The sequence below is a fragment of the Toxotes jaculatrix genome, chromosome 15 (assembly GCF_017976425.1).
Source record: "Toxotes jaculatrix isolate fToxJac2 chromosome 15, fToxJac2.pri, whole genome shotgun sequence".
Lineage (NCBI taxonomy): Eukaryota > Metazoa > Chordata > Actinopteri > Toxotidae > Toxotes > Toxotes jaculatrix.
In genome coordinates, this window is record NC_054408.1 from 22,107,883 (window position 1) to 22,134,603 (window position 26,721).

The 26,721-nt window shown below is 40.6% G+C and overlaps 4 protein-coding genes across 8 annotated transcripts; 1 reads left to right on the forward strand and 3 right to left on the reverse strand.

Moving 5' to 3' along the window:
* Positions 1–1,622: 1,622 nt before the first annotated feature.
* pms1 (PMS1 homolog 1, mismatch repair system component) lies at positions 1,623–17,319 on the reverse strand. Of its 2 annotated transcripts, none has more exons than XM_041057794.1 (13): positions 17,243–17,319; positions 16,338–16,481; positions 15,990–16,172; positions 15,601–15,703; positions 14,833–14,996; positions 11,024–11,140; positions 8,776–8,898; positions 8,491–8,637; positions 7,491–8,332; positions 5,274–5,741; positions 4,927–5,054; positions 2,085–2,245; positions 1,623–1,995 (listed from the first exon to the last, which is right to left on the reverse strand). In XM_041057794.1, the coding sequence occupies exons 2-13, from the start codon at positions 16,467–16,469 to the stop codon at positions 1,795–1,797; spliced, it is 2,769 nt and encodes a 922-aa protein (XP_040913728.1). In that variant the 5' UTR covers positions 16,470–16,481; positions 17,243–17,319; the 3' UTR covers positions 1,623–1,794. The 2 variants fall into 2 exon arrangements, with proteins under 2 accessions (XP_040913728.1, XP_040913727.1); XM_041057793.1 differs by having other exon boundaries at positions 4,927–5,057.
* A 351-nt stretch (positions 17,320–17,670) lies between these two features.
* On the forward strand, positions 17,671–21,947 carry ormdl1 (ORMDL sphingolipid biosynthesis regulator 1). The gene is made up of 4 exons (XM_041057825.1): positions 17,671–17,773; positions 19,292–19,471; positions 20,531–20,682; positions 21,000–21,947. Exons 2-4 carry the CDS (start codon positions 19,298–19,300, stop codon positions 21,133–21,135), a joined length of 462 nt encoding a protein of 153 aa, XP_040913759.1. The 5' UTR covers positions 17,671–17,773; positions 19,292–19,297; the 3' UTR covers positions 21,136–21,947.
* A 188-nt stretch (positions 21,948–22,135) lies between these two features.
* On the reverse strand, positions 22,136–26,618 carry adat3 (adenosine deaminase tRNA specific 3). The gene is made up of 2 exons (XM_041057816.1): positions 26,517–26,618; positions 22,136–23,702 (listed from the first exon to the last, which is right to left on the reverse strand). The coding sequence occupies exon 2, from the start codon at positions 23,685–23,687 to the stop codon at positions 22,632–22,634; it is 1,056 nt and encodes a 351-aa protein (XP_040913750.1). The 5' UTR covers positions 23,688–23,702; positions 26,517–26,618; the 3' UTR covers positions 22,136–22,631.
* On the reverse strand, positions 23,904–26,598 carry alkbh6 (alkB homolog 6). 4 transcript variants are annotated; one of them, XM_041057819.1, is made up of 2 exons: positions 25,769–26,498; positions 23,904–25,520 (listed from the first exon to the last, which is right to left on the reverse strand). In XM_041057819.1, exons 1-2 carry the CDS (start codon positions 25,782–25,784, stop codon positions 24,811–24,813), a joined length of 726 nt encoding a protein of 241 aa, XP_040913753.1. In that variant the 5' UTR covers positions 25,785–26,498; the 3' UTR covers positions 23,904–24,810. The 4 variants fall into 4 exon arrangements, with proteins under 4 accessions (XP_040913753.1, XP_040913754.1, XP_040913756.1 ...); XM_041057820.1 differs by lacking the exon at positions 25,769–26,498 and adding an exon at positions 26,517–26,598 and having other exon boundaries at positions 23,905–25,520; XM_041057822.1 differs by having other exon boundaries at positions 23,905–25,395; positions 25,769–26,493.
* Positions 26,619–26,721: the final 103 nt, after the last annotated feature.

Consider the following 26,721-nt stretch of genomic DNA (forward strand, 5'->3'; position numbering starts at 1 on the left):
TATCCAACAGTGAAAGTTTAAAACAAGAGTCCGTGCGGGAGTGAGGGGCAAAAAGCTGAGGGGGCGAAGGGTGAGAGGAGGGGCAGAGGTCCTCGCTGGCATTTATCCCCTTCCCAGAGGCACTTTGCAGAGTGTTGGCCCTGCAGCAATGCTGAAGCCATCTGTGGGCTCTCTCAGCAGAGGCCACGTAAAACAAGACGTGTGCTGTGGTTTGACCTTTCACGGTCCTAACTATAATATTATGATAAGATGAGTGATCAGATTGCACTTTTCCCTGTGGTGGGATTCAGTGTCCATATGAAAAGGCGATGAGTGAAAACCTTGCGGGACTATATGTATTCCTGTTATTCAAGTGTGGTCGAATCACAGTTAATACTTCTGTACTGACCAAACTGAATTTTCTCCTATTACATCCCTTTTTTTGGGATACAGCCACTTCTCGTTGCATCAGGTCTACTGAAAATAATTAAGAAATTATACTAACGATTTAAAAAAAAAACACTTACAGTTGTATACTTTAATGTCTGCCTTTCCTCTCCTTTCCTGAGTTGTTGAGTACAGCTGAACTCAGTTTGTTTCCCCTCAGGAAGCCTCAAGCAACACTGAACACCAGAATGAAGCAGTAATAGACTAATGTCTTTAGGAAGTGGCACCACTACAAGTTAGCGCAGTGTCAAGGATTTGCTAAACTTTGTGGTTGAAATTACAGTGCAAATCTCTGAAGCATTTAATGCAGCCAGGGATAATATACAAGTATCTGTCAATACTAAAGGCCGAGCAGCTGGCACTAATTGAAGGAAAAGAATTATGGGTAGTAGCTGGCACAGTGTACATCTCTGGCCTGGAGCTTGCCAATACCCATTTCAATGGTGCCACAATGAGGCTTAGGGGTAGAGAGATACTCTGGCTTTTGGACTGAAATCAAGTTAGGGAGTCAGATGTCACTCTGCGTTTTGAAGACTGCTGTTGTTAATCCAAGAAAATGCAAACTATGCAAGAAATCAGTCAACAAAACCAAAACAAAAAAATGTCTCAACATCGCTGCACCTTCTGGCTCATTGAAATGAGAACATTTCATTGTTACTGTTGCAATGAACCCAATGAACAATGCTAATAATCCAAAAGTTGTTTAAAAAGAGAGAAAGTGTGAAAGAGTTGGTTGGATTGGAATTTATATTCCTGACAATGTATTTCAGTCAAAGGTGTGAACTTATGGAACAGTTGTAGTGAGGAACTGCAAACATGTAAATCCAGTAAGTTCAAGGCAGCAGCCCGGGTTCAAATCTGGCCCTGGTCCTTTGCTGCATGTCATTCCCCCTCTCTCCCCTTGCCCTGCCTGTCTCTCTCTCTCTCTCTCTACTGTCAATGTCAAAAAAGCAGAAATGCCAAAATAATCATAGTAAGCTGCAGCTTCAGTCTACATGTTTTTCACCTCAGAAATGTTTGTATATGAGCTGGTATATTTATAGATAGGTACCAATTTCTAATTCATTTGTGTTTTACTGCAGACCAAAATTTGCAATTGAAGAATTGTTACGAAAATGCCTTAAATATCTGTTGGATATTTATCCAAAATGAACTAGTCATGGTTCAAAAAATACAATTTACATGCTTGATTAAAGAACAAAACGTGGAAAAATATGTTTATTTTTATATTCTGGTTGTAACAAAGGTGAACATCAGTTGCGGAAAATGGAAACAAATCAGCTACCTCGCATTGAGAACACTCAGCTGCATCAAAATGAGACAGATGTTTCATATTGCACTGCTGTGATTATTCATTAAGGTGTCTTTTTACAGCTCTAAAGGCCTAAGCAGAGCCTTAGCTTCCTGGTCTGTGGAAGGGATGTCAAATAGGTGTTGGAGAAACGGTCGTCCGTGGATGCAGGTCCGGGAGTTCTCACCGAGCTGCTGTTTCATCCGTAGAAGGGTTTCCTCCACGTCTTCCCGGGATAAATTTGTAGGCAGCTGACGGACAAGTCGCACTGCTTCACCCTGTGAAGGAAAGGTCATAATTCAAATATTTTCTAAAACAAAACACATCGGTGATGCCATTCCTATTCTCCATTCATAACGTCTCTCACTTGTAGGTAGTTTGTGACTTTAAGTGGCCGGCACTCTTGCACGGTCCTGGCCTTCCTGTGAAGAACTGCGGTCAGGATCTCCCTGAGGTCCTCCACACCGAGGAAAGGCACGCAGTCTGCCATTGCTGTCACTTCCAGATGTCTCTCGGCTGACGTGAGGCCTGGCCAAAACAAGCAGAAAACAAGGATTAATATACTCCAGACGCCACTACTATCTCCAGGAAAGAATAATAAATAAATATTGTGGTTTACGACCGGACTGGTGACCAAGTCAAACAAGCGAGGGGCCAAATGGAGTGTTAAATGACTAATAGAAGCCCCAGCAGACTGGAAGGAAGTTGTCTTGTAGGGTGGAAGAATGATGGCTTCTCATTTCATAAGGAAATACTGCAAATCATGGACAATTTATATTTCTGATACATGACTTTGGATGCAAAATGAAGTCAGAAAGGTAAAAATAAAAACGGGAGATGCCCAGGCATTTATAATATTTATTGAATACTTCTGTGCTGGTTGTGTTGTACTGGTCTATGCATGACTTATTGTAATAACAGCATGTTTTAACTTCATACAGATATGTTCTTTATTTTCCATTTCTAAAATGACAGTAACTGCAAATATCATGCATACATTTTGGAAAAGGAAGATTACACATTTTCAACAATCCTTACAAAGCTATTCAGCAGAGATTGTGCAGTGAAACCATCTTATATACACTGCTACCTTTAGTCCCATGCACACCCACCGAGGCAGGCAGTGCCAAATGAAAATTCCTAGAATTTCTTAAAGGGCAACCATTCTCATCACCTGCACACTGGGGTACAAACCTACTGTGAGACCACGCTGTTGGGCAGAGAGCCAGTGTCAATTGAGGTGAACCATTCCAGCAACAAAAACAACCAACGTTCACCGGACGCTGTATAGCCTTTGCAAGCGAACAGGGAAGTAATGTCCCAGTGATGATGAAGAAGATGGCAAAGATGTGCTTAATTCACTGTTTCATTTTCTATATAATGTTTATAATTTGTATTATTATCCCTTTGTTTGACTTTTCTTATTACAGTATGTACATGGTTAAACTACACTGACATATGCTGCCATGATCAGAATAATCTGTCACTCTGGGTCTATTCATGTTAGCAGCAGAAGTGTGTCACAAAACTTTATTCCTTATATACGATGCATTAAGAAAATATTCATGCTCAATAATACATTCACTTTTTTTCACATTATGTTGCAGCCTTATGCTAAAACCACTTCAATTCATTTTCCCCCTCACCAGTTTACACTCAGTACACCATAATGACAAAGCCAAAACAGAATACTTTGCAAATGTATTAAAAACGTAAAAACTGAAATATCACATTGACATAAGTGTTCAGACACTTTACTCAGTACTTAGGTGAAGCACCTTTGGCAGGGATTACAGCTCTGCACACCAGGATTTGCAGATCCTCTCAGACTCTGTCAGCTTGGATGGGACCGTCAGTGGAAAGCCATTTTCAGGTTTCTCCGGGGATGTTTGACTGGGTTCAAGTCAGGGCTCTGGCTGAGTTCTCCCTAAGCCACTCCTGTGTTTTCTTGGCTGAGTGCTTTGGGTTATTGTCCTGTTGGAAGGTGAAGCTTTGGCCCAGTCTGAGGTCCTGATGGCTCTGGAGCAGGTTTTCATTAAGGATATCTCTGGAGTTTGCTGTATTCAGCTTTCCCTCAACCCTGATCAGTCATCGCCACTCAAAGACACCACCACAGTATGATGCTGCCACCACCACACTTCACCCCTGGCATAATACAGGGCAGGCGATGAGCGGTCAAACAGTTCAGTTTTGGTTTCATCAGACCAGAGAATCTTATTTCTCAGGATCTGAGACTCCTTTACTGAAGAAAGGCTCCTATCTGACCACTCTGCCATGAAGCCCAGATCAGTGAAGTGATGATTGTCCTTTTGGAAGTTTCTCCCATCTCCACACAGGATCTCTGGGCCTCTTTGCTCTTGGGAACCTTCAGAGCAGCAGAATTTTCTGTAGCCTTCCCCAGATCTGTGCCTTGGCACAGTCCTGTCTCTGAGCTCTGCTGGCAGTTCCCTGTGCCTTTTCCAGATCATGACCAATCAATTAAATTTATCACAGATGGGCTCCAATCAAGGTGATCAAGAAAAACAGGAGGCACCTGATCTAAATTTCAAGTGTCATAGCAAAGGGTCTGAACACTTATGTCAATGTGATATTTCAGTTTTTACTTGTTAATACATTTGTACAAATTTCTACAATTCTGTTTTTGCTTTGTCATTATGGTTGCCCTCCATATGTGTGTATATAAAGGCTTGTCACGATCCATTATAGAAGAAAAAGCTTGTAACTACAAAAAGACAAACTAAATTGTCTGGTCTGGTCCTCAGTTCTCTCATGATTTAGAAAATCATCATTCAAATATCATTTCATTGTTTTTCATGATGGATGAATTTGTTGAAGAAATGGGACTGTTTTGTCTTATCCACAACTAATCCAGTACACAGAAATTCTGTCAGGAATAATTGCTTGTAATCCAGTTACAAGCAATCTCTGAGACTTTATGTTTGACATTTTTAAGTGACTGGTGAACTATGACATTAATGATGGCAAATGGCTCCAACAAAACTAAACAATCCATTAGACCTTTAAACAGCATGACTCAAAAAATAAGAAAGCCTTGTTTTCTGATTGATTGGGCGTGTTGGACACCTCTATGTTGTACTATGTTGCATTTAAAAAAAAAATTTTTTTTGAGCCGGTTAGTATTACACTGTTACCAGGTTCAGAAGGGCATGCAAATAGTGGTCTGCCTCATACAACAGCGTTTTATTTACCTGGAGTGAGTTTGATTTTAAATCCATTGGCCACAAGCCTGGGATCAGAGAAGAGGACCTGTCCATTCAGCTCAGGGCTTTGTTTCTCCATGCTGCACAAAGCGTCCATATATTCAGCTCCTCCTAGACTTCTGGAAAAAGAGGGACAAGGAGATGTTAAATATACAACAGTGTATTTTCATACATTAGATAAGCTTTAATAGAAACCAAGGATTAGGATTTGTTTGTCTTAAAAGTAGTCTCCAACATATATGTATGCAAAGAAATTGGATGAGTGTGCAGTTTACCACAAGGAAAACAACTGTCAGGGTTGGCATTTTGCTGGTGAGGGGTGAGTGATACCTTACCCATCTGTTAACTGTATAGGGTTTTGCAGACTCTCTGCTGGAAGTATATTATTCTCTAGAAGTCTCTTAAACAGCAAGGCTTCCTCCACTCGAAATGGGTTTAACAACATGAGCCTTTGACCACATAAAATGACCCAGGCGCTCTGAGAGGCCAGTCGGTTTACAAGACGGAGGCCCTGTGGCGCGGCTCTGCTCTGAGCTGAGAGGCGCTGAAGCTGCAGCCGAAGGGCAGTCATGCTGCAGGGGAGGGGCTGTGAGGGCTTAGGTGCAGGGTTCTTCGTCTTCTTTTGGGGCTGCGCGGAGAAGAGCTCGTCCAGCAGCTGCTGGTTGGACAGTGGGGCCTTGCGTTTCTGGCTGCGCACGTGGCTCCTTAGGGTGCTCACGCTTTGGTCTCTCGGGTCCTCAGCAGAGGCCAACTTGGTCCTTTGGTCGTGGTGCTCCAGGTGTTTTTTTGCCTTCTCCTCATACCTGCAGAATTTGACCAAATCTTGTTCAGTTACAACAGTAGTGACAACCCTCTCTCAAATTTGATTTTGAAAAAATTGTGGGTAACAGGTACAGCAACGCGTTGTTGAGATTTAAAGGTGTGCATGTTGGCTACTTTGCGCACATCTGTGACGCGGGTCTGGTGAGTGGAGACGTTCAGGCGTACCTCTGGCGTCTTTTAGCTTTTTCTTCAGTGTAGCACAGCTGTTAAGCTGCCATCTGTTGTTGTCTGCTTATAATATATGACTGCATGTTCTAAATTAAGAATGTAGATACAATGAGAATTTGATATATATATAGGACACTTCCCTCAGCGAAATTGCCAACTCATGTTTCCATAGATCTGTAAAGCATTAGGGCTTCCACTTCAGCACCCCATTATTCAAATAATATCTGTTTCATGAACTTGTGTAAGTATAATTCCTAGAAGTGCTGTGCCACTTAACAGTGGAGGTGAAAGGAGCCAAGTACTTGCCACATCTTATTTCATGTTTGAGACACCAGTACGGCAAGGCAGGATTCTAAACAGATGTCCTTTTCCATACACTCTTCCATACCTTATATAAGGCCCCAAGTACTGCTGATACACATTTTCCAACCTTGCAATGACTTTAAACTGGTGTGCAGTAATCTAACATAATTGGGTTGAAGAGCTTTCAGTGCACTATAATGGTGTTATTCCATGAGTAGCTCAGCAGATAGAGATCAGAAGGTGGCTTTAACTGTCATGTCCTCGTGCATCTGGACCATTTTAGAAGATACTAATGACTGCATAACAAGATTTACCCATTACCTGTGTTCCTGTTTCAGAATTAGTTTTGATACAATCACCCGATTGAAAAAGTTAAGAGCTGCACGTGGCCTGTGTGTTACGCTGTACCTGCTAACAGCACGATTTTATAAATGTTTTGTGTGCTTGGATCTCAGAGTTCAGTCAGAAGTAAACACACACCTTAAGCCAGGAGAATGATGCACTTTTCTACCAAATGTGCACGTCCACCTGATCACCGTATTGTTATTTCTTTGTTTGTTTTTTTTTTGGTAAATGACTTCATTCCTGTCTTACCTTCATTAATGTAAATCCTTCAACTCTAAGGGGAGCAAGGGTCAAACACAAACACTCATTACCTCCATCTGTTCTGTGCCTACTCTGCTCTTGACTAGCCAACAATGTGTCACTCCTGACACCACTCATGAAGTGAGTGTAGGTGAGATTTTTAAATGGACAACGAGACTTGTGTGGACCTGAAAACAGGACAACTGGATATTACATTTATATCTTTAATCGCCAACAAGTAAATACTAGTTAATATCAGTCAGTTTAAATTAGTTTATCCTGTCGTAGTGTCATTATTAATGCCTATGTTTAGGGACTATTATAATTATGGTAAATAATAAGAATCTTAAAGGATTTTAATGTTGAATACACGTTAACTAAAACCTGCCAGAAACAAAAAAAAATGAGACGTGGGTATTCTCTGGATAGATGGAATACTTTGGAAGTAGAGGACATTTCATCATTAGCGATACCTGTTGTACTGCGGAAAATGTTGTCTACCTTACTCCCTATTAGGCCCAGTTGTCTGGAAATTAGAAACACAGCTCATTTCAACAAAATTTCCAGACTAAGGCTCCTCACTTGCAAATGACAGGTCAAACCCCCCCCCCCTCTTTCTGCCTTGCAAATAACAAGAAATGGAAACAACTGCTTGGAAAGGTCTGGAAACTCACTTCTTACGGTCTTCCCCCCTCAGATTTTTCCACCTCTCGTGAACAGCGACACTGATATCCTGCAGACTGGCTGTGGGTTTCTCCCTGAGGACCTCAGCCCTGGCCTCCTTCTCAAACAGGGCAGCGGGAGACAGCGGTGCCCTCATGGCACGGTTGCTGATCAGATCGTAGGCCGTCAGAGCAGCCCGCTTCTCTGTTATGGCATTGAACAGCTTTTTGTCGGAGCTGCTCTGACTCCTGCACTCGTCTGAGTCAGAATGATTATGCTTTGAGGGTTGATGGATTCTGATGGGCTGCAGGGCTTCTCCTGATAAGGGGTCAGTCAGAGCTGTCCCCCGGCTCCAGTCCTCGGCTAATAAACGGTCTTTGCTTGTGTCTGCTGCTGACACCACATTGTCCTTAAGCTTCTCTGGGGATTTGCTTGCTGAATCTGTTTCTGTTGTCTGAGTGCAGCTCTGAGCCATTTCATCATTATATAGAGAAACGTTAGACTCAAGTCCGGCTGGGATCTGGTTGACAATCCAGTCCTCTGCTATAGAAGATGAAGAGCTACTGTTTGAGATCTGGCTATCCAGTGAAGCACCAGTGCTATTTGCTGTTGACAGAGCTGTGTTGCTCTGTTTCTGTGCTTCTTTAAGGAAGTTGCCATTGTGGTTGTTGACACTGTCATCCGCCTCTACACTTTGGTGAGTGACAAGTAGTGAAGAATGAGTCTGCAAAGGACTGGATGGCGAAGGAGATATCTCACGGTCGAGCTGCTTCTCAGTTGTTGTGGGGTCATTAGCAGGTTGATAGCCATAGAGAGAAACCAGCAATGCCTCCACTGCCATGAGCACAGACTCCTAAACATCAAACAGATGACAGATGGTAGACAGAGTTTCATTTCCAATCACATCTCAGCTAGGTCTTTGTTTTATTTCCCCAGTCATCACTGAGTCTGACCAAACTCTGAACAAATAGAAAACAACAGATTTTGACTAAGCCTGAACTTCATAGCTACCTTGTCATGAAGAAGAACCTGGGTCTTGTCCGGTGTCAGATTAACATCGACCGAAGAGGGTGAAACAGCAACTTTAAGCATGAGGATGGGATAACGATTTCGGGCTGCATCGTCCGGATACTGAGCAGTGTAGTGTTGACGCAACAACTGGTGATCAAATGCACAGTCATACCAGGATAATATATTCAGGGAAACAAAAGAGAAAAGAACATTGTTAGATACAAAAAAACATTAATTGTATTAAGTCTGTTGCATTTTTTTAAATCCAAAATGATAAAATTCTACCTTCATTATGTCTTTATGGTGGACAGGCCGGTTGTTGACAAATATAAAAGTTTTGTCAGGGCTGGATGAGCTTGAAGAGGCGTGATCTGCTCCAGGCTTTGGAAAAAAGCCATCTAAAAAGATCTGAATAAAATTAAAAAAATAATGATAATATTAATAATCCAACACAAGATAGGCACAAAGCAGATGTCACACATCAAAGAAAATTATTACATTACAACAAATGACATATAACAAATAATGGCTGTAATAAAGGACTCAAGTTGGCTGCAAGTGTCTGAAATGAGAGCTTCCTAGTTTTGGACTTCCATACGGAAATGCTCAGTGGCTGGCACATCGGTGTTGCTAACAGTGTAACCACTGGTTTTGAAACTTGGGCATTAGATAAACTCTACCATCAATACATTTTCAATTAGGATGTCTGACGGTAAGAAATACAGGCAAGTGAGATGCCTTGGTTTGGTTTCTTTTATGTGTATCTACATCTACAGACTTCTCTGTGAACATGCTGGTGTTAAGACATTCTTCTGTTAAAATTAGCATCATATAGGATGACCTTTCACCTAAAATCCCACCAGAGGGAGTTCCCATGAACTAAAATTGATGACTCGGCAGAAAAGTGAACAATTGTACTTGAAACTCCATTATGAACGTAAGCTAGTAAGAAATTATGGAAAGCTGTTAATGCTCTACAGATTTCAAGCAGAGAATAGCTATGCTTTTTTTTCTCCACATGGCCTAGGGCTCATTATTAGCAGCAACGCACGCCAATGAAGTTAATAAATGAACTACTGTTTTCAGGTCATGGCACATATGCTTCTCTCTATTTCTGCTCATTAGGGTCACTTTATGGGAGCACGAATGGCACCTCTGGCCCCGAAGGGCCGCAGCTATGTGTAGTCATGCTGCCAAAAACGAGTGTCACATTTTGTTCTGCAGAGGAATAGCTCTTACGACTCTCCCCGAGCGAGGCCCCGGTGAAATTGTCAACCTGGTTCCCTTGATCACTAAGCTTTGGTCTCGGGGAACACAAAGAGCAGAAAAGTTCTCTTTCATTGCTACAGGGAGTAAGAGGAAAAGGTGAAAGGTTGTTCTCATAACTGGGCACCAAAGTGCAGCAGCAAAATAACAACAACAAAGAAGAAAATGAGAGAGAAACAGGGTGAAAAGGGCTGCTCCATATCTGTCAGACTAGATTAGTTGGGAGCCTGGCAGCAGGTACGAGCCACATGACACCTACCGTGACCAAGCAGAAAGTTACTGCTCGACAGTAATTCAATTACAATCAGCACAGCAAAGCTTAGCTAACAAAAATAATTCACTCTTCATCAGGAAAGAACTCAAGAGAAAAGGGCAAAAGAAATAGTTGGCCAGCCACCAACTGACCACATTTGCTGGCTTGAGACCAGGCGTTCCTGATGAGGTTATTAGCTCACAGTCAAGTATAACGTGCATGCACTCATTTGCTCTGCAAAAATGATCCATCTTAACCAGGCATTAAATGGAGTATTGACAGGTCAAATTAGACCTTTCTGAAACAAGTAAAACAAATAGCCGGTCATCATCATGATCCATCTCCAATGCAGATCAAATTATTTAAAACCATTAAGTTTCCTAGCACCTGTGGCACACGATGTTAAAGACACCGACTTACAGAACATTCACATTACTTCAGCCACTTGTCACAGTCTTTTATTCGATTAGGATTTTGAGTGAGCATGAGTCTAAAAGACGTGTCATTTTAGGATGGAATTGTTGCCATAATGGCTCCATAATGAAGGGCAAAGTGGCATGGGAGCCACAGTATGAGAGCAAAGAGTGCAAGGTGTGTGCGTGGGGTGGGAGGGGTAGAATGCGGCTCTGTGCCAGCTCTGGCGTGCTATGTGCCTTTGACGCTCATCCATCAGAGTGCAATGCGCTCCATGTAGTCTCTTCACATTCGCTGCATCGTTTGTTATGCTGTTCAAAGGTGACTTTGTCCAGCTGAGCAATGGTCCATGTGAAACAATAAAAATAACAGTTGACCATGAAACCCAAAACCTGTAAACGTGAGCCCTACATACCACGATAAGACACAAGTTAGCAAATTGCCTACAGTTGGACAGGGTTAACTAACTGACTTATAAATAATCTGAAGTGCTTTTTTTTTTTTTTTTTTTTTTTTTTTTTTACTAACGTACATTTGTATCTTCTCTAAACCTGAAAGTGTTCAGTCTGTCTTAAAGGATTGCTTTTCCCCTTAGCTAACCTCTGGTTGCTCTTGGCGATGGTGGCAAGGGAGCAGATTGGCAACAGCACTGGGCCCCAGCGTGGCAAGGAGGGCACTTCTGTGATCGGTCACCTTGGCCTTCTGCCAAACCACCACCTAGAACAATATGACACAAGTCAACTTCCATGAGTCCACATCAGGCGAATCACACCACGTAAACATCTGTCACAATAGTGACTTGGCTACTAAAGCTGCCAACATACGTGGAGTTCATATATTTTGATTGTCAAGTGATTCAGGAAGAGATGGACACAAACTGTAGTTTTAATGTTCAAAATTACTCCTTAATAGCTTAAATTTACATTAAACAAGAAACCCTGTGATTCAAAGTCATTAGTTCAACCTTAAGTCCAAAACCCAAACGGATTGATTTGATTGCAAACTGGACTCCTGTGAAACAACATCATGTTAGATCACAAAATAGTTAAGGTACAAAATATGTGGACACCCCAGAGTGGGCTTGTAGACCAGTGAATATATCTCCTGGGTGTTGATTTCTAGAAGCATGCACCCTGTTGCAGGGCATGTCTCAGCTATTAAATACACAATCTGGAACATGTAAATGGATCGCTCCTGTAAACAGTTCTTGAAGAAGCTGTGAAACACGACACAAGCCAAATAGCAGAGTTGGAGATGAAGGATAGGGGCAACTGAGTGCTGATTGTGCGAAACGGATTCACTACTCTAACCTGACAACCTCAAAACTGATTTCTATGAAATTTATACGGTGGTCGTGCGGCCCCTCTCTGACCCACACCACCTGTACACTTCTGTGTACAAACGAGCAGCAGCCTGAAACAGAATCTGGGGTTAAAGTCTGCAGCTGTGTTCAGCAACTTACTCAGGCGTCATAATCAGCCAAATCAGAGTTCACAGTCAGCCATATTTGTGTTTGGGGCACCTGACAGTTACGCTTAGCTGTGGTCTGAAACAGTGTAAGGGATGGAAATGTCAACTGCTAAATAATTCCACTCTGATTAATCTAATCTTATGTAATAGAACGAAACAAAACATAATAACTGGCTATTTTATGGTGTACACCAAATTACACCGTGTACGGCTCAGGGGACAGGGGATAAAAAGTAACCAAGAACTGGTCCAAAAACATGTTTAACACCAAAATAACAGAATTTCCTTTTTAGCTATACATACCAAAAACAAGCAATCTGAATATATGTCTGATGATCACTAATCACTAATGTTTAAATCGATGATATATGATGAGTAATCTTGTCAAAGCTATGTAAACAAAATGGGACGTTGTGGAACATGACACATTGCTCTGGTATGTGTGTTGGTTTAGTTGAGTTCCTACTGTGGACGACCTCAACCAACAATCAAGTGGTTGTTTTGCTGTTTCCATTTTCTAATGGGCATTAATGTTCTGCTGGTGCATTAAACACCCCACTGGAGAAAACTAAAACTAAACTATCAATATTGTAAGAATCACGATGGAAGGAAAACTCATGATTATTATTACTATTCCTGGAGTTAAGGTGTAATGATACGTGGGAATTTTAGGGATTTGGCCACAACTCAAACATTTCATTGGTTTAAGACATACAGTAAACTGTAGAGTTACTCCTGTTCAGGGTCATCTAGTCCTAAGTTTCAGGTTACTGACAGAATTCATTGTTCCCTCAACAGCTGCAAACCCGAACAATAATGCTTGCTGCATCAGGAGGTTTTGTTCTTAATATTTGAGTTTGTTTGTCTCAAAATACAGCACTGTGACTTCATGCCCACTGTTAACAGCACAGAGTATTATTTCAGTAGGAGGGGAAAACATTGTGATAGTCGCCCTTGAACAGTTCTATCATCCACTGTTGTGGATTTAGTTACACAGATATTAGTAAAGTAGAAGCCACAGATCTGTTGCCCTGGAGTCCTCTGGCATCTCCTTGACCACAGCACTGTGCCGTCTTACAGTGAGATTTGCAAAGTTTCCAGTTAAAGACTGGAGTTTTAAGCAGTTAAGAGTGCAGCATGCTTCCCTTTAAAAATTGAATATACAACATTTTACAAATTAATATTCATTTTTGATGACATTTAATTTCACCAAAACAACTTCTCAAAAGAACAGGGGATCTTACTGCTACATCTGAATGTCATTACAGTATGCTGGTTAAATATCAATCAGCCCCTCTCATCCAAGTCATTATCCTAAGTGCTGAAACAACAAGTTGATTGATTTTGATAACAAACTAGTCTTTTAAGTCATTTACCAAGTAAATGCCAAATACTCTCTGATACCAGCTTCTCAAATGTGCAGATGTTCTGCTTTTATCTTTTATGTCATTGTTAATTCAATATCTTTGGGTTTTGGAATATGAATCAGATGAATCATACAATTTGAAGACGTCATGTTGGGGTTTAGGAAGTTGTGATCGGGATTGTGCACAATTTTTGACACTACGCAGACTAGATCAATCAGTTTAATCAGTAATGAAAGTAATCGTTAGTTGCAGCAGTAATAAACACATGTAAAATTCTAACTCTTTCTCTCAGATACCCAGCAGTTTTCAGGTTTGGTCAGGTTGGTCTGTACTTGCATGACTCTATAAAAAATTTAGTCGATGTGTTTCTGAAGTGCTTCTACAAAGCCAAATGAATATTTTCCATCACACGCAACAATTTCATAGCTCACTGACACGCATTAGCACTGACAACAAAACAACAGGAGGCTGAAGACAATTTCTTTCTTCAGGACGGTGTTTGATTAATAATTTACCGGATCATTTTCTGAATATGCTTCCCCAGCTTTCTGTTTAAGGGATTTACACAACTGACTGACAATCTTTTAAGATGCACAAACACCAAACTCAATATCAAATGAGGTTATGCACACCTTGTAACTGTAAGCTTAGTTTTTGCAATATTTCACATGATCATACAAGTGAAATGTGAAATTGGGTGGAATTATAAAGGCTTTTTGTATTGTATATCTCTTCCATTGGTCCTGCTGTACTGTTCCCTTTTCATCCACTGTTCCTACAAACTATCCTTAGGCTCAATGTAACTGTATTAAGTAAACTGATCAATAATCATTGGAGAAAAAACATATTGTTATCATCCTTGTTAGTGGGACTAGCATTAGTAGTATTAAAATGTTGAAGACAAATAACAGCACGTAATCTTGCAGAGGTGTTCAGTGCTTTTACACATTTCATTGTTATCAGTTATGTTGCCACAAATATGACACTACAATAGATTCTCAGGGCATATTAACAGAAGCTGAAGAGGCTTTAGTGCCAGTGATGCTCTGTCATTTTAAGACAAATGAGGACACCTAGCGGTTGCTGTGTGTGTGTGGGGGGTGGGGGGGATACACACTGTATGAAAAGGATTTATATCACTTTTCAGGACAGACTTCATTACCACTTAAACTTTAATGTGTTCTTTTCCCATTGGTTCAGTTTTGTTGTAGAAAAGATTAAAAAAAGGAGGATACTGGTCCTGCAGACTGACAGCAGAGAAGTGGTTTATGCTACAGGATTAGTTTGAGGATTCTTAAGGACGTTTTCACGCATTTTACCATTGTAAAAATTCTACTGTAGCTGACATGAAACCAAGCTGACCGCTGTTCCCGTTCCTAAGCAGTCAGTGTTTGATACTCACTGGATATTTAATTATATAGATAGTTGTTTGACTGCTTGGTGATAGGATGCTTTAAAAATTATATATTAGCATTCATAGTAAATTTTACTTTGCAATTATTCACTGGTGAAAGATGAAACAAATTTTCTCTTCACTTGATTAAATCTGAAAAGTGAGCTGAAGTTCCTGACCTTGTTGTGAACGAGCATGAGCCTCAGGTCAGGTTTTATAATGGCATATGCCATCAGCAGGTCTTGTACTTTCTTTAGTTCTTCCTTGCACTTCTTGGTAGAGGAATAGTACTGCCTTCTCACTGGAAGATTCTTGAAAAGCTTCAATACACTCACTGTTGTACCTGTAAAACAGAAAAGAACAGAGGTGTGCAACAGCTTTTGACATAAAATGTACCTTTCCTACAATGAGGCTATAGAATGCAGGCAGACAAGATGTACCTGGCCAGCATGGGGCCAAAATGTATTTGTCGAAGTGTTTAGTGTTCACACTAAATAAGAAAACAACAAAAGGTTTTCTTAACAGAGGTGTGCCCATATTTTCTATATAAATATATTTTCTAAATGTCCATAAAATGAAAAAGTAAACGATCCAGTCAGGACTCATACATAAGCTAATGAATTAGTAGCTTGTAGAGACTTAAACTTAAAGAAAACGTGAAGCTGTCATTGCTGCCAAAGTGGCTTCAACAAAGCACTGAATACTTTTGTGAATGAGCTTTTGCATCAGCTACTCAGCATGAGTTGAGAATGCCTGTATTTCTTTTTCCTTCATGACAGCATTTTTTCTACAGAACGCCTATTTGTTTTTCACAATATTAATACAATATAACCCCATTATGGACTATTTGAGTAACTTCATATTGACAGTACAGAAAACAAAGTGACTGCTGGTGGATCTGGTGAACAGTATTTAAATTGGTATCTGAGATCTGTCTGGTGCCTTACCTTGACCTAAGTGGGACGGTTTCTGAGAAACTATCTCCCCTGTGAAGTTAAGCATGTACTGGGTACTGATGTCATCCTCCACTGACTTTGTGGTAATGGCCACCTGAAGGGAAATAGCACAAGACATCATACGAGTTTATAGACTGCAATAAACCAAGATGTATACTTGATTCCTAATATATACTCATAAATGAAAGAGTCACGCCATCTGTAAAATATTCTACATGTATGCATGAGTGAGATGAATTACTTTCTTTTTCATTAATTACTAGTTCAGTACATTTATAGAACTTATAGATCAATACGTATAACTTCTGTTCATTCTGGCCCTATTTGCCTTTTTTACTATTGATGTCATTTCATAACTACAGCTGTTAAATATTTATCACCTCAGCCAAAGCACAGATGGAGCCCAGAGCTTCTCCTCTGAAGCCATATGTTTCCAGACGCTGCAGGTCCTCATGGCTACAGATCTTTGACGTAAAATGTCTAACGGCCATCACAGGAGTATCTGCAGCTTTGATTCCGTGGCCGTTGTCACGTACTTCTATCCGGTCCAAACCATAGTTCTCCTACAATTGGAAAATTGATGTACACGGTAGACTGCCAGTGCAACTGGAAATTGTATTATCAAATATAATGTTTCAGCTAAATGGGCAAGAAAACACAAAAATTCTGCTATAGACGATACCATTCATCATTTTCTTACGCCAAAATCTGTAACTTAGACACTCTACCAGTTTAACGTCAATGCTTGAAGCGCCAGCATCCAGGGAATTTTCCATCAGTTCTTTCAAAACGTTCACTACTGACGTGATGACCTGAGAGCTGGACAGCAGCCGCACAGTATCTGGAGGCAATTGCTTCATTATTCCCTGTATCTGTTAGAGAAAAGTCTGGTTTTAGTTTGGTACTTCTGTTGTTGAGCCTTTGAGACAACAGCATGACATGGACGTGGAGCAAATATTGAAAAATTCTTTGTTTTCAGTATTGAAAGTATTGTGTGAGACAAATCTGCTTCCTTGTCCATCTGCTCTGACTAACAAGCTTTAACTTGATGAAAACAGAGAGCCTTGATTTCTGGTTTTAAAAGGATTCTTTGTTAAAAATACAGATTTATTACTTTTGATCATAGAATTAATCTGTGAATGTCACACATACAAACTACCAGTTGGCATGACCTTTCAAAGGCTCACTGACACATGAAAACTAGATTTATGGAAATGTATTCCATTATATATAATTGATTGAGCATTTACAATTGCAAGTAGTACAACTAATGCATCAGTCAATTGATAATACTTAGAAAACTTGCTGTCAAGGTTATAGGTTGAAACTAAAGAGAGACAAATGCCAGTCACTGCTAGACACTAAACACTCAGGTTATATTATCTCAAATTACTTAAAAATATAAAATAGTATAGCTTATATATAGTTTATAAATATTAAAGCTTATAAAATAAGCTTTAACAGCAAATTAACTTCAGTAACGTTAGCTAATAGCTCTGTAACTTGGGTTATTTGGACAGCTTTGACTCTTCAGCTTACAATTAAAATCCCAATTTCTTGTAAATGTGGCTATATTACAAACTCACATTAAACTGAATTTTAGCGTTAGCTATCTTAAAAGTTAAATACTGACTTGCTCAAGCCCTCCTGAATACAGTTCCAGTAGAATCTTTCATAAACAACTGACACGATCCCCACGGCGGAAAAGACCTGATTCCCGCCCCCTCTTTTAACCGTTGATTGGTTAGAAGCGACACGAGGGCGGGTTCACAAAGAAGTCACGGTGAAATTCTACCCTGAGTTTAAGCTAACAGGTACAACCTTTTGTCAGGCTACTTCGACACCTAGCTTTCAGGGGAATTACCATTCCAAAACCAAACACAGTCGGGCTGTAACTAACTCTAACTGTAAAAAAATGTAATCTAAGGCTTTACATAACCGCCTGCTTTGTAAGAGTTTTGGGGGCAGGATTAAGCCTGAGATGTGAGATCAGGGCTAAAATAGCTCAAAGTCAATGCCTGGCTTGAAACCACATCTACTTCCGCTCGGGTCAGTCTGCGACGTGCTGTCAGCGCCTGGGACCTGCACATATCAACAAGGGGATAAACCATTTCTCTCCATAGCACCTCGTCTGTATAAGTACCTCCACTGCTCGCTGCTACCTGTAAGTTTGCAACGCTGGGTTTGTAGGTTTTTTATTCAACACTTTTAACCACAGAAGTTAACGTTACTTAACGTTTTCTATTTACGCAGTGATGCTGACCGACTTGGTTTAGGCATAGTGGTGGATTGGGTCAGGCTATGTCCTGGAAACGAAAACATGTCTAAGGGATGTTTCATGTTCACACATGCACTTATTAAGGCATGCTAGAAATTAAGGGATAGATAATATCTGTTAACATAAGTCACTAAGACGAGCAGTTTGCTCTCACGTACTTGTTTACGTCGTTATTTTAATAGTCCTGCAGCTTGCTGTAGCTACGAAAATTAAACACTAAATAGACTAAGCCAGAGACTATTATTTGTGTGTAACTTTAGTCAGACAGTGTCAAAGGAGTCTTTCCAGTTGTCTCAGTCGTCCCTGTCATTGTATATACTTACTTTCTACAAGTAAATAGTCTTGTTATATCATATGTTATCAGACCATATGTATCTGTTACGCCATCTATCAACTTTGAATCTCTATCTGGTGCTGGATCCCAAATGTAGCTGATAGCTTTATGTCACACCAGATTAACAGTTGTGGGCAGTCATTTGGCCTAATGCTACGGCTCATGTGATTTCAGACAGAAACGTAGATTAAACTATGTAAATAGTCTTTAAAATATCGTCTCCTCATTCACACTGGTGCATTTACATATTTTAAACTATTACCATATACCAAAATATAATTTGGCTGGTAAAATAGTAAAACTGACAGCTTAAAGTTGGTGTGCATGAGGACTTGTCGTTTGGGAATGTGGAGTTTAAGTCATCATTTCCTTTAATGACTGCAAATTAAGCTTTGTTCCTTTACTTAAATCCAGTCTGGCAGCTGAAAGTGTGCCAGAGGGCAAAGTTCAACAAGATTACACAAGATGTTTTTCTTGTTATCACATTTAGATTTGCAAGGAGGGCAAAGTGCTACAGTGCTATGTTGGAGGTATCAATTGCTACCTCAAATAAAGGTTTATCATATTAATATTATACCATATTAATAGAATTGTAAATGGTGCACTCTTATATTTAAGGTCAAAGGCCTGTTGTAATTGCAGATACTGTATATAGAGTATTTATAAGTATAATTGACCTTTTCTGTATTCCTAAAAGCACTTGTAGCACTGAATATAAACATTCAATAGATCTCCTACTGTACTGAAGCTTTACTCTTGTCGCTCACTTATAAGTCGCTTTTGATAAAAGCGTCTGCTAAATGAGTAAACCATAAAAGTGATGTTCTTTCAAAACACAATGATTATTAAAACAGTAACACCACAGAAAAACTAGAAGTTCAACCTCCAGATGCATTAAAGTAAATTAGATGCTGACTCCACCTGATGAGCAGGATATTAAAAGCTGTAACTTTTTAATAACTTTACAACAGGAACTGCTCATAGTGAATTAGAAACAGGAAAAGACCAAATATAAATGTTACGCCAAAGGGAAATACTGTTTTGTGAATATTACTTTTTTCTGTCCACAGACCAGAATGAATGTGGGTGTGGCACACAGTGAGGTGAACCCAAACACCCGGGTGATGAACAGTCGAGGGATCTGGCTGACCTATGCACTTGGCGTTGGAATACTTCACATTGTGCTCTTGAGCATACCTTTCTTCAGTGTGCCAGTGGTGTGGACTCTCACTAATGTCATTCACAACTTTGTAAGTTACATTCTCTCACTGTTACTGTTGCTGTCTGAGCCAAGTAACAAGTAACCCATTTATATGACTGTCAAATCACTCTCGAAACAGTTAACTATTATGATTTAGGGGTCAAATTGCAAGAATGCTTGCATTCTTCACCAAACAACCTGGTGTCTGTTACCTTCTGCCTTGCCTGTGCTTGTTAAAATATGCTCTATTTTGGGAGGCTGTCCTTGTGGCAGCCTGACGCGTGATCTATTATGATAATTTGTCCACTCCACATAAGGTCTGTAGACAAAACTGACCTTTCATTGTTGCTTGGCTGGCCTCAAATAAAGAAAGTCGATGTGTGTGACATCATTGAATTGCTCGAGCTTGAAGCAGTTTACAAGGATTGTGTATCACAGCCAGCATGGAAGGCTATTAACAGTAACCACTAAGGTCAGCTATAGCCTATTGTTTTCCACACAGTACAACAGCAGTGTACTGATTATGCCTTTGCCATATGTCAGCATTGTAGGTTTATTACTTCTCCCTCTGTACTGAATTCCAGTGTTTTGACAGGCACAGGCTTGTAATAAGAAGAGTGTCATTTCCAAGATGGCTAACTTTGTTTGCACTAAAAAGACATCATCTTATTCAACCTTTTTTTTTTTCTGGCTCATGAATTCATCAAGGGCCTATCAAGCACTGGGCAGGAGCTGTGTAGTTTCTGTTGGGATTTTCCTCATTATACTCTTTCTGCATTAAACATTCAGCCGTTAGGACACTAAAACTCCTGCAGCATCCCAAAGCAGAGTCGGTGAATATTAATCTCTAGTTTGTCAGAGAAGAGGAAAGTAAACACAGACTTTGGTACAACAGTTAGAAGCTTTAATTATTCAAACCCTACAGTGTTTTACCGCAAAGTAAATCGATTGTGACATATTTTTGCACATGAACGTCCGTTTCATGAAGTTAAAATGGTGAAAACAACATGTAAACAGAAAGGTCACTTCATTTTAATCAGTCTGCCGTGGTCTTGTTCTTGACACACTGTAATTGCTGCAGTGTTGACTGAAGCTTTTGTCTCTGCAGGGAATGTATGTCTTCATGCATGCAGTGAAAGGCACGCCTTTTGAGACCCCTGACCAAGGAAAAGCCAGACTTCTTACACACTGGGAACAGCTTGACTACGGCGTGCAGTTCACTTCATCTCGAAAGTTCTTCACCATCTCCCCAATCATTCTGTATGTATTAGACATTCTTTGATTCTCTCTTTACACTGATGGATAGTTTAGACATCGATATAGGAAAGAAACATTTTATGGGGTTCTCAAATCCTAGGTCTTTCACACTGACTACAGCTTTAAAAAGATGAAATCCTTCAGTTCAGTTCTAAACTTTGATCACGACAGTGTGAAATGCTTTGGAATTGAACCTGCTGTCATTTGTAGAATCCCTGTACAAGCAAAGGTTGTTCACACTTTGTTTTGTCTTACTGCCTATTTCCTGTATCGGGGGATTTTGTGGCTTTTTGAATGAATCCCTCTGTTTCCCTCTACAGATACTTCCTGGCAAGTTTCTACACAAAGTATGACACAGCACATTTTGTCATAAACACTGCCTCACTTTTGAGTGTCCTGATTCCTAAGCTGCCACAACTACACGGGGTGAGAATTTTTGGCATCAACAAGTATTAAGATATTGTAAATGCTGTGCCTCATAGCAACAGAAGTTAATTCCTATGTAGTCTGTACCGCCGATGTGTGTACTAAGTCGTACAGTTTGTCGTTAGATTTATCAGGTTGACGATGAAATGTTTAAAGGAAGGTTTTTTTTGAGTACGTTTGCAGATGACAGGATGCCATATGCATTACTAACTTATGTGAATATTTAATGATGTATTTTTGGCCTGCATAGACCTGGGCTGGCCCAGGCATCAGTGAGGCTTTTGGTTGAGTTTTTTTTTTTTTTCTCTCTCTCTGCCCTCAGTTCACGTGGTGTGAGTGTAGGTCTGTTTCTAGCCACATAGATGTCCCAGATGTGTTTTTCAAAGATGTTTACTTCTCAAGGGTAGGAGCCTGTGGCTCGTTTCTTGGTACACTCTCATTTTGTAATGGGCGTCAGACATGTTGATGCAGAGTGAAGAATGGAATCATACTCTTTATTTGCATGATTTCCTTGGTATGTGAATCATTTCTCACTTGTAACTCAATCAAAACAGGGCAGTTTTTTCATTGTACAGTTTTTTTTTGGTGAATGTTATGTATGTTCAAGTAAAAGTCCTGTATGTAGAAATGAGACAAATTATTGTTGTCAGGTTAAGTGTTTAGTGAGGGAGGTCTACAGTTTCTTTGTGATAAAATTACTCTTATGTAGCTGCTCTCTTCAGATTATTATGATTTTTTTGCTATCACCAAGGCAGCAAGTTCTGCTTTGTTTGGCCATAGCTCACAATACTCATGATATTTCTTGTTCTTAATCTTATTAAAATCTCTGTGCCCTCCAAATATTCCATCTCTCATTGTTATGTGTTGCATGGCTTTGGTTCTTTACACAAAGGAAAAGTCAAGTAATGTAGTGATTCTCTCAGATTATGAGGGAACTTTACAGATGGTTTAGTTTATAGATGAACTTTCTTCACAACTTGCATTTGATGTGAGCTGTTTCCATAATCTGTGAGGACAGCAGAATGCTCATCCTCAGACGTAATGCTGACAATCCCAGTCTTTTCAGAAAAGGCATTCACTGTAGCCTCAAATTAGGGTCAGTAAGATTGTAAAGTGATGTGCACAAATAATTCCAGAGTTTGTAGTTGTAAATCAGCCTTTGTCAATCTGTAAAATAAATCTGCATGTGTGTGCATGAGTAGAAAGGATTTGAATACAGCTCTTACTCCTGACTGCAGCAGCTCTTATAATAACTAAATGATCCTAACTTTTACTGTGCAGGTGTTGTATCCCAAGTCAGGCTTCAGTGTCACTGACCTTCTCTTTATTCCTTCCAACAAGCCTGTAAGTCACAGAATAAGTCAGCACCATGTTTCTGGTTTTTAACTACACACATAATTTCAATACAATGATTACCACGATCAAAAACTTTATTTGAAACGACTGCTTTTATAGAACATTGGTTTATTCCCATAGTTACTAGAACTTTTTCAGCTCTGGATAAACTGAATAAAAAAGTACATTAATTATCTATGTTCCTCTAAACTTTGCTTTCTGATGTGGTCGTCCAACCCATTAAGATCCTCACACTGTTTCCTCAAGACTCCTTTGTAAACCTCAAAGCGATGGTTCAAATCTTTCTGTGAGTGGATTTTGAACTTGGTCCCTAAAGCCCCATCAGCAGAGGCAGCCCCATAGAACACACGGCCAATCCGGGAGTGGACTAGCGCCATGGCACACATGACACAGGGTTCCCGGGTCACATAAAGGTCATACCCCGTGCATATGTATGACTGAGAGCTCACCTCTGCGTCCGACACATTATGAAATGTATCTGAGGTTGGAGATGTAAATCGGCACGCAGGGCGTCTGTCAAAAGAATAACATCCGCCGCCCTGGCTCTGAGCCACAAGGTCGATGCAGACCATGACTGCATGATGAAGGGGATGGTCGACTCTGCAGTCGTGGCCCACTGCAATGATTCTCTGTGTTGCTGGGTTAACCACTACAGCCCCAACTGCCTCCATCCCCATCTGCTTTCCAGCTTTGGCAGCGGTGAGAGCAGACATCATGTACATGTGCATTGTAGCTTTCTCAGGTGGACTGAACAGCTCGCCTCTCAGAGCGACTGTCACCTGTTTGTCCTCGTGAAAGGAAGTGGGCCAGTGTTTGCTTGCCAGTTCAAACTGAGGTCGGGTCAAGGGGGGCCGTGCAGGGACCTTGACCACAAAAGGCTCACCTAGTCCATCACGTCTCACTCCATCTGAGGGCAGCAGAGAGTCGATGCTGACCTCCTTCATGTCTGGTGCTTCACTAACCAGGCACACGAGGACTTCCAGAGGGTGAGGGCTGCCCTTCTCCTTGCACGCCCGCACCCTCTTGATGTGCTGAAGGCCACTCAAAGGGTAGAGGCCGTTCAGCTCCCTGACAAGTCGAGATGTCTCTTTCTTGTTGACAATGGGTGCAGCAAACGCCTCTATCAGTTCGACGTCTTGTGACTGCTCATCTGACAGGACAGGATAAGCGACCCAGGAGTCAGCATCACAGTCTGACCCTTTCCAGCGTTTCGTCTGTGGCTCCATTGTTTTGGTGTCCTCCTGTCAAATATGATTTCACATCAAAGTGAAACAAAGTTAGTGCATTTTCAGGGCAGAGCACATGGTGACAAAGCCTTTCCCTTATGTTGGACACAAACCAAGCCCGATCTATGTAATATAACAGGTCCAGGCCTTTTTATATTCCTGTGTTGTAACAGAGATGTGTGGACAGTTGACTGACTGAACAGGCCAGTTGTAACTTCAGGGATAACAGTGAACTTATAGTAAATCCTCTCTCTGTTTAATAAGTGACATACTTAAGGTGCTACTGATAACTGATGCATTGTCAATTTTTCCTGTATGTGTGTCAAATGAAACATTTGGATTACATTTGATTTGGACTACATGGACACAAACAAACACACTGAGCAACACAAACATTATTGTGCAAAGTAAATGTTTATAGTGGAGCCCAACTGATACAGAAAGTTCAAGGCAGATACTGATATTGACAAGTGAGAGTTAAAAAAAAAAAGTCTGATAGTAATATATATTTGCCAATATTTAATATTAACTGTTTTGATGAGTAATCGTTAAAGAACAACTCCAGCACTTTCATAAGGCTAATGGATTCATAAGAGACAGGTTTAAAAAAGGAATGGTCAACACTGATGCAGAAGAAGAGATATCTGGACTTCTTGTCCCTCATGAGGGTCAAGCTAATCATGATTAGTAAACTGATGATTAGTAAACTGAATTTCATGTTTTAAGATTGGTGGACTGTCCCTTTAAATTTGGTCATTAAAGAGTTATGATGAAGATATGTACAGACTAATACATTTTACAGTGTAAAAATAAACTTGTCAGTGCTCTCTGGTGGACAAACTATGTATGACATTGTTTCTAAATGAACCTCAATCATATCTCTGGCCTTTCTGTACTGCACTTTCTTGTTATTTATTCTGGACTGGTTGAGCTCTTTTGTGAAGTAAATCCATAAAGTAAACAATGCATATACCGAGCACAACCAATATTAGAACATCATTTATATTTTATGTGTGCGGCGCTGCATGGATTACATGTCCATTGATATTACGCTTGATGGTGTAAATATCAAACACAACATGTTGTACGACAACAAACTATCATGTCAACATGCAGTCTTTCTTCATTTCCTTCCCAGTACAAGCTTTGTCTTTATGACTTTAGGCACATGTCGTATTGTCAGTGACACTCTGGTGTCTCGTGTCAGTGTCTCTCCTGGCAGGGCCCCAGAGGCAGACAGGTTCACCACCTTGTCTGTCAGCGTGTCCTGGGCGTGCGGCTGGATGCCATGAAGGAGACGCTGGTACATTTCATCCTGCAGGATCAGAAGACTGCGTGGCTTCACCAGCAGGGAGAAGAGGTAACGGTTCTCCTCTGTCTGCAGGGCATCGTCCTCCAGGCTACTGACAGGTGTGTAGAAGTCAAGGAGGGTGTGAGAGCCCAGACTGATGGTGGTGACAGTGGGGTGGTACAGAGGGCCGTCTTCATGAGGCATTATTCCCTCTCCTTGTTTATACTCATTCACCAACACATGATTGGCTGTTTTCCCACTGAATGCACCTAGAGAGGAAATCTTCTCACAGTACGTCTGAAGCCAGTCAGGAATCTTCTCTGCCAGCATGCCTTTGGGGTGTGGTAACCCTCCCCAGTTCTGAAGCCTTCGGCCTGACAGCTGAGTCCATTTAGTCTTTGGAGACTTGTAGACCTGCTGCAGAAGATAGGACTCTTCATCTTCTGATATGAAATCTGGGATGTAATACACTGTTGGTAGGGCATCAACTACGACAAACTGCTTCATTTCCTCCAAAATACAAGTTGGGTGTTCCATGTCTCCTTTAGAAAAGTCAACATAATATTCTTGTTAAAAAGAAAAAGTGCTAATGCAGGCTAAGCTCTCTGGTGGTGGCTAACAGAGAATAAAGTGTACCACAGCCACGGCTGCTAACAGTTCAAGAGAAACTTCACCTGAAAATCTTACTAAGATGTCTATGATATGTGCTAAAACGCACAGGTTAGGTGCAAGTCATCTAATGAACGAGTTAAAAATAACATCTGTCTGCTAGCAACAGGAGATTCCTCACCAACCGCAGATATCATATACCCATGTGATCCAGGGCATTTCCGTGTTTGCTGATAGTATTAGCTTCTTTTAGTTTCCACAAAACCTTTGCATTGACTCTATGCCAACGACACAAGAAATACAGTACACATAGATTGTGTGGTGCATTACAAGTCCCCTGACATCGATGAAATGGGTACTGGTTTGTTCCTCTGCGGTTAAAAATCCAGGCCGGAAAATGCCAAATGGCTAAATCACGCTAAGGTAGACGTGGTGCCTTCAATGTTATGGTACATAAGAGTTTTCGAGCGGTAAAAATGTTTTTTTACATTCATCCAGATAAAGTGTATTTGGTCGGAAACAATGCATAAACGAAGCTTTTAAGTTGTGGTTATTTCTATTAATCTCTCAAGTTACTGCTGGCTGATGATACCGTGACACAAATGAGTACTGTCATTTTGTTTAGTGTTTTTATTTCAGTTATACCGGTCTTATATAAAAATGCTGCCTCTAAGCAACACTGGCTGTTTCAGCGAACACTCCAGAACCTCTACCAGCTTTCCCAAAGATACACCACTTTGTTCCTGAGTTATTATGATGTGTTATCAGAAGTACGACACTTTTAGTACCCCTGAAGGCAGCAAAGCCCACTCAAAGGCAAACTCTGAAACATCGCCAAGTTTGTAACGTCTCTGGCACAGCGCCGCAAAATACAAACACCTAACAACGGATATATTTTAACTACGAAATGAGACCAAACTCTACTTTACCTTTTTCGAGATTATTACGTCCTAGGAAATACTGTTTGGTCAAATAGCCTACTTATCTTCTCAGCTCCATGCTTATTTTTTGTGCACCACACTAAAATGTCCCCTAAAAGGAAGCATTACATTTTTTGATCCGTGCGTTATTTTATTGATGAATTTTGTCAAATTGCTGTATTTCCAAATGCTCAAGTTTGGCAGGTATAATGGT